Here is a 7540-nt window from a genome sequence, read left to right as displayed (position 1 = left end):
ATTATATCAGGACTTTGGAAAGAGTAAAACTGGGTAAACACAAGAGGGTAAACAAAATAGCTTTTCCCCAAATATGAAGCAATTTATTTTTCTGTTTAGATCAATCCTAATGCATTTCGTTTCAAGTCGGATCGACTTTCATTACAAGTTTGATTTGATTAAATAGAGTTCCTGCCAAAAAGTGAAACATTCAAACATTCTGTTTGTTATGTAACTTCCTACATTAACATAATTCCAATTACCGCGCAACCATCTGACTTGGATCATTAAGGTTGCTAAGACACACAATAGAAGGCTTTTATTAAAAATAAATATGGAGAAAACATTTCTGTATTATTCAGAGATCAATTCATTACAAAAACACACAGGACTCAAAAGCGTTGTTCACATGAATGGCTAAACGGAGCAAATAGGGATGACAGAAGCTGAGGTTGCCCGGCAAGGTTTAATCAGTGAGGCAGCAAGAATGCTAAAAAACTCATCTGGTTTGAGACGGTAAAGATTTTTAACATATTTTTCATTCATTTGTTATTTACTTTTAGTATCACAATTAGATAGAGAACGATCAATATTCCCATTTTCTTATGTTCTAATGACCTCCATCCTCCTCATTCACATCAACAATCCTCATGGGCTCCTTCACTAGAGCCTCAATCTGCTTCCCTGCATTTATCTCCAAAATATCCAACATAATCTGTTCCACTGATGGACTCATTCCTGATTCTCTCGATCCTCATCACTCCCAAAGAGAACCTTGACATCTTCCTCTCTGTGACGTCCAGCTCTGCCTCCTGCCTCTTTCTCAGTCTCTAAAACAGGGGTGTCAAACAAATGGCCCGCGGGCCGTATTCGGCCCTCCAGATGATTTAATCCGGCCCATTTATAAAGAGAAAAAAATATATATAAGGATGTTAAAAAAAGCAAGTCTCTAGCCCATTCCTGTGTCAAGTTATGGTTGTTTAAAGAAAAGGTCGCAATGTGCAATTTCACCACTAGGGGCAGCAAAGGAAAATAAATACACCACAGTTACCAAAATGTTGTTGTCAAAAATATAATAATAATAATAATACTAACTGATTAGACTACTAGGTTGTTTGAGGTATTTATTCCAACAAACAAAACAAAAACAAAGCTACAGATAACAATTTCACCATAGGTTGTTTTGCTATCATGTTTCTGGTCCGGCCCACTTGAGATCAGACGAGTTGAGTGTGCCCCCTGAACCAAAATGAGTTTGACACCCCAGCTCTAAAGCTATGACACACCAGGCTTTCAAGAATGTGCTAAATACACTCATTTAGTGCATAGTGTTCACACTGGACAAGCATGGAGGGGCTTCTCCTTCCCCTTTTAATGTTAAATGTTAAAGCAGTGCAAATCTCATGAATCTTGCTCCAGACTTTTTCTGTCACATTCCGATATATGAAAGACAATGTCGTATAATTCTGGTCGGACACAAATAGCAGTTATTCATATCTCCTTCATGATCAATATTCAAACGGTTGGCACTTCCACGAATTAACAGGGGCGCCATCCATACGTCATTACCAAATTCGAGTCCCTGATTGGTCAACCTGGTTTAACTTGCAACCCACATTTTATTTATTTATTTATTAGGGGCCATGTAAATTAATGAACATCTATTCAGAGTCATAGATGTAGATGTACCAGATTATAGCAACCATGCAAATTTAGGCCCAGAAAAATCAAGATCTCCCACACATCCACAGTCACGAGACAGTAAAGTCCATCACAAGACAATGTAATGGTAAAAGGTTAAGATTGAGTCCCAATAGAAGCATGTCACAGGGCAAAGGAAGATTAAATAGTTAAAATTAGCATAAAATCACAAGAAAAACACCACAGGACAGTGCAACTGTAAAAGCAAATTTTGAATGTTTGTAAGGTGGTACATTCTCTTACAGGGAGTGGAAGACGGATTTTACTGGCCTTTACAGACATAGCCCATGGAGACAGAAAGCAGTCGTTAAAAGTTTTAAACGTGGAAGCCCAAAACATAAATGTACACGTGTTCACTGAGACTTTTGATTGGAAGTGGTCCCTTTAAAGTGGGTTACACAAAGCTTGAACCAACAGCATGACTGCTTTCACCACCTTTCCTTTCATTCTTGTTGACACTATTATCATCACACCTGAAACCTTTCCCCCCTTTTCTAACCTGTTTGCACGTCTTTTCTTTCCAACATTTTTCTGGACTGTTGACTCTAAAGTTCTCCACATTCTTCACCTCTGCTCCCTTCAAACACAACGTTCCACTCTAGTTCCTCTCATTTACACATCTGACCTTCATTCCTCTCTTTTCTACCTCTCTTGATGTTCCTTCACCTGCTCCCTGTTCTCGCTATAAATCCCAATGTCATCTGCAAACATCCTGATCCACAGAGATTCCTGTCTAATCTCATCTGCTGGTCTGTCCATCATCAGAGAAAACAAGTAGAAGCTCGGTGGAGTTCCACCTTCTCCGTCAGACCAACAGCACATCTCACTTATGTCTACCAGCTCTCTGAACAAAAAACTATTTCTCAGACTTCATCCTACGAACCACAGCTCCTTTCATAGACTTAGAGTAAAATTTAGCTACAGTAGTAGCTAGTAGCACTTGTAGCTAACAAAGCTAGCTAGTTACTCCTAAAGTTTGCTTTATCTCCTCTGTGCAGGTAAAACTGTGTATACCTTTCACAGAGAGAGGAGTATTTCCCAAATGTCAAAACAGGTTTATTTGAACAGCAGGACACATCTGTTAAACGAGAACAGAAGGTAAACATGGAGGCTAAACTGTTAGCTGTAATTCACAGTCGGAGGACAGAAACAGGCTTGAAGATTTGACGTTTTCTTGACCCACCGGTTCATTGAAAACCTTCAGTGTCAACATAATAATGTCTTATTGTATATTGTGCATAAAGTCACAACTTTTAGCAAGTGAAAAAATATATCTTGCTGGATTTTTGGACTTGTTGTTGCCAAAAATTGTAAAAATTGTGCTGTTATAGGTAATGTACAAACCCCTTTTTGGCTATACATGATATAAATAAATATAAACTTGTCTATATATACACATCAGACCCTAAAAAGGAAATGTAGAGAGTACAATTGTTGCTTTGAAAGAAATAAGATGTTATATATGTTTTTATGAATGTTCCTGCTGCTATGTAATTATCTAGACTGCTATTTTTGTGACAGATTTGTAATTATTCCCATTAAAGTGATTGTCTGAACTGAAGGGATTTTGGTGTAATCTGAACTGTACACTCACTGAAACCATAACATACATTCACAACCAAATACATTGTATACAGGTGCAAACATTTTAAGAATCTTATGTTTTATATACATATTTTTTTATTATTTACTTACAATTAAACACAAAAAACACGTACATTTCTTTATTTCTTGCATAATACAGAAAAATTATATAAAGTATGTTTCTAGTACATTATTGGTGATTAGATTTAGTGTATATTAGTTGATTCATAAATCACATATTAAAAAGGGTTATGAAAGTTCAATTAACAGTCAAGATATTTGAATTACAAAATATGAAAAAATAGGTTACTGTACACACAGAATAAGGCTTCAGGTTGCATGTACAAATGTCATCTTTATTAAATAAAATGCTCATTTGAAAGAAAAAGGCAATAAGGATACTGTAAAAAAAAAGAAGGGATTCAAACTTCAGTTTACGTTGATGTTAGATTTTTTTGGCTTCTTTATCATCGTGTGCAGACATCATCATTACACTGTAAGAGAAGAAAAATCATAATTAAGACTTTCAAACTAAAATCTTCAAATATGCCCATTTTAACATCTCATAGAGTTCCTGATCATTTTCACAAGATTTCATTATTTGTGTGCAATGGAGGACCAGGACGCCATAATCTCTTTAAGTGATGATTTTTAAGCGTTTTAGTCGTATTCTTTGACATTTTTCAGATTTTCTTTCCCCATATGAACTCTTCACGGACCTCGAGGTCCTCCATCAGGGGTCTTTTAGTCGTTAAATCTACAGTGCAACTTCATTCTATGGGTGGATCAAATATCAAACAGAAACTTTAAAAACAGGAAAAACAAATACCTTTTAACTAATTAACCACTTTCATCTACAGTAATCCTTTTATTGTTATTAATAGACATTTATAATCTAAAATTAATTTATTTATGTGTGCTTTTTGTAGTTATTCTATTCTCATTTAGCTAAATTTAGATTTTTTTTCATTGGTATTTTAAGATTTTGTTTATTATTTTGTAATGTATTGGGATTTAATTGGGATTTTAAGGATTTAATATTTTCATACATTTTGTGTGCAGTTTGTGAAACATTAAATAAAATAAACATGGATTGGTTTAAGATATTTACATTATTTTGGCATTTATCAATCAATACATAAATTACTAAACATGTAAGATTACTAATACATTTAGTCAACGATTTTACACAAAGGATATGATGTTCTGTCGATTGGCTGTTAAGTTAACAAATAAAGGTTTTATCCCCTAAGCTGATTTTATATATATATAAAATTTTGGCAAGAAAGAAAATCATTTTAGATTTGTAACTTTTTTTCTACTTTTAGTACCTGTACGGTACTAATTTAAATCTATCGAGGTGCAAATTTTCTTTTTCTCTTGATTTAATATTTTATAAATCATAAATTTAATGGTATGTAAGATTTTTAAATAAGCACTCAACTTCCTATTTACTTCATTCAAAGTTTATGCTCCTCATTAAATGTCAATACGAGCGTAATAAAACACAGATGGAGCAGTAACTGTGTTAAAGTTCTCTTTTCTCGTGTTTTATTACATTTCAGTGCACAGCCAAGTGCCGAGCCTGTCTCCACCTTCTGTTTTTCAACATCTCCTTGGCAGACTGAGGTCTGTTAAAAAGCTTTTCATCAATGAAAACATTCAGCACAGATCCAAACCTGCACTTAAAAAAATAAAATAAAAAACAGCTTTTCATGGAGAAAAATAATGTTTAACCTCTGCTATAGCTGAAAAAATAATTAGAACATAGTGGAACCACAGATAAACTGCATGTTGTATAAGATCTTACATACATGTTTTTATGATCGACATATAACACAGGAGGACTGTTACTGCTGATGGTTTTAGATATGCTGGTACAAAATGGGTAGAAATGAAGCACAGCTCCTGGTCTGCTGAGAGGATTTCTCCCCGATGGTCTTTAGAAATGTTTTGGGGACATGTTCTGGCCTCAGTGGAAAGCACACAAATGAGCCACCAGGCGAAGTAAAAAGGTCTGTGGAAAGCCCCCGTGGTCATAGGACAAACGCCACGGAGCCGTGGGCTTTCAGACAACACGTCAATGAAACGAGGCAGGAACAAAAGCTGCATTTTGTGCTATAATCTGAATGTTTTGCTTCATTATATACTGACATCACAAAAACCATGGAATTCCATTTAGAAATTCAGGAATGTATGTGTCAGTGAGGACGACCACTCTCACATCTCACGGATCATTTTAAGTCAGAGATTTATCCAGATTGGAGGGAAACACGACCACTTCTACAATGAAGTTTCAGAAATGTTCCCACATGTGATCAAGCCGCCTCCCATCCAGGATTAAAGGAACATAAATAATCCCACTTCATGTGAGGACTTCAACCTTTTTTTATGTCCCAACAATGTATTTCTGATGATTACAGCTGAATTAACACGTTATTTTATATAGAAAATGGGAAATATATTACTTTAAATGTAAGAGATTTGTCAGGTAAAGTACGTAACAAGATTTCTCTTATGAGTTTTAGGTACAGAGATAACATTTATGGACGTTTTGATACCTCTGACACACATATACTATTTTTACTGTTATTTTACTGCTTTTAGTATTTTATTTACTACCTTATTGTCTTTTATTTGTTAATCTTGACTTAGTTTTTTTATGTTTTAGTGTTCAGGATTTTATTTTAGCTGCATGCTTTTAGAAAGTGATATATAAACTACAAAAGTTGCATTACCTGCGATAATGCTAGTGTGAATGCTTTTAGCTGAAAATATCGTTGAAGATGCTAAAGCTTTTTCTTGAAAAATAGCGACGCAATTGACTTTAACTGCTAAGGGGATTTGCTGAAAGCTATTTACAAAATGTTAAATTTGCTAAAAGACTGGAAATTTTGTTAAAGAACTATGAAATTAACCTAAATTTCTGAAAAATGTGTAGTAAAATTGCTTTAAAATCCCCAATACATGTCAACTTTGCAAAAATATTTAGTGTGTTGCTTAAATATGAGCTAAACTCCAAATTAGCATAAAAAACCTTAGTAGATGTCAAATTAGCCAAAAAAGCTAGCTCGTTGCTTAAAAACTAGCTAAACCAAAATAGCCTGAAATCTTCAGTAAACTAAATTAGTTAAAAACGTTAGCCTGTCACTAAAATAGAAGCTAAACTCTAAATTAGCCTATAAAAACTTCAGTAGATAAATTAGCCAAAAATGTTAGCATGTTGCTAAAATATGAGCTAAACTCCAAATTAGCATAAAAACCTCAGATACCAATTTAGTCAAAAAAGCTAGCTTGTTGCTTAAATACTAGCTAGAATCCAAAATAGCCTAAAATTCCTCAGTAAACTAAATTAGTCAAAAGTGTTAGCATGTTGCTAAAATAGAAGCTAAACTCCAAATTTGCCTATAAAAAACCTTAGTAGATAAACTAGCCAAAAATGTTAGCATGTTGCTAAAATATTAGCTAAACTCCAAATTAGCATAAAAACCTCAGATACCAATTTAGTCAAAAAAGCTAGCTCGTTGGTTAAATACTAACTAGACTCCACAATAGCCTAAAATTCCTCAGTAAACTAAATTAGTCAAAAATGTTAGCATGTTGCTAAAATATTAGCTAAACTCCAAATTAGCATAAAAACATCAGATACCAAATTAGACAAAAAAAGCTTGCTTGTTGCTTAAATACTAGCTAAACTCCAAAATAGCCTAAAATTCCTCAGTGAACTAAATTAGTCAAAAATGTTAGCCTGTTGCTAAAATATTAGGTAAATTCACATTTTTTGAAATTGCTATAAAAGATGAAAACATATCCCACGAATATATTTAAAGGCTTGTTGCTAATCTACTTAAAATGTTTAAATTTGAAGACTTTCTCATAATTCCAGACACACTTGCACTAAAAATGCCTCTTCAAGTGGAGGGAAGGGAGGAGGGAAGAATTCAGACTCAAAGCCAAAGTTTATCCCACCTTGAAACAAACATGTGCAATGGTGGATGCAGCAAAGGAAACAGTCTTATCTGTGGCTACAACCTGAACTCCAGAGGACATGTCTTACCACCGGCTTCTCTCCCGCTTTGACGGATGAAGTGATGCCCAAAGCCTTGGAGATGTCTTCAAGAGGGACCAAGTCTCCGGGGGAATCCTGGATGAAGTGCAGCAACACCTTTTCTCCACCTTTTGTGGGGCGATACATTTTATTTTAATAGATAGAAATCGGATTTTCTCTAGTGAAAGCAGTAGTTTTTATCAGGGCGGTTAATTGCGATTGATTAAT

At 34.6% G+C, this 7540-nt stretch overlaps 1 protein-coding gene across 1 annotated transcript in view; it reads right to left on the bottom strand.

Moving 5' to 3' along the window:
• Positions 1 to 3599: 3599 nt before the first annotated feature.
• The window catches only part of prxl2b (peroxiredoxin like 2B), a 6792-nt gene continuing 2851 nt past the window's right edge, over positions 3600 to 7540 (bottom strand). Inside the window, exons 6-7 of the mRNA XM_024270465.2 lie at positions 7322 to 7440; positions 3600 to 3758 (exon numbers count right to left, since the gene is read on the bottom strand). Coding sequence (XP_024126233.1) covers positions 3732 to 3758; positions 7322 to 7440 — 146 coding nt within the window. The 3' untranslated portion in view covers positions 3600 to 3731. The remainder of the gene's footprint in view (positions 3759 to 7321; positions 7441 to 7540) is intronic.

Source organism: Oryzias melastigma, linkage group LG5 (assembly GCF_002922805.2).
Source record: "Oryzias melastigma strain HK-1 linkage group LG5, ASM292280v2, whole genome shotgun sequence".
Taxonomy (NCBI): Eukaryota; Metazoa; Chordata; class Actinopteri; order Beloniformes; family Adrianichthyidae; genus Oryzias; species Oryzias melastigma.
The sequence above is the reverse complement of the archived record's forward strand: the minus strand, read 5'-3'. Positions and strand labels throughout refer to the sequence as shown.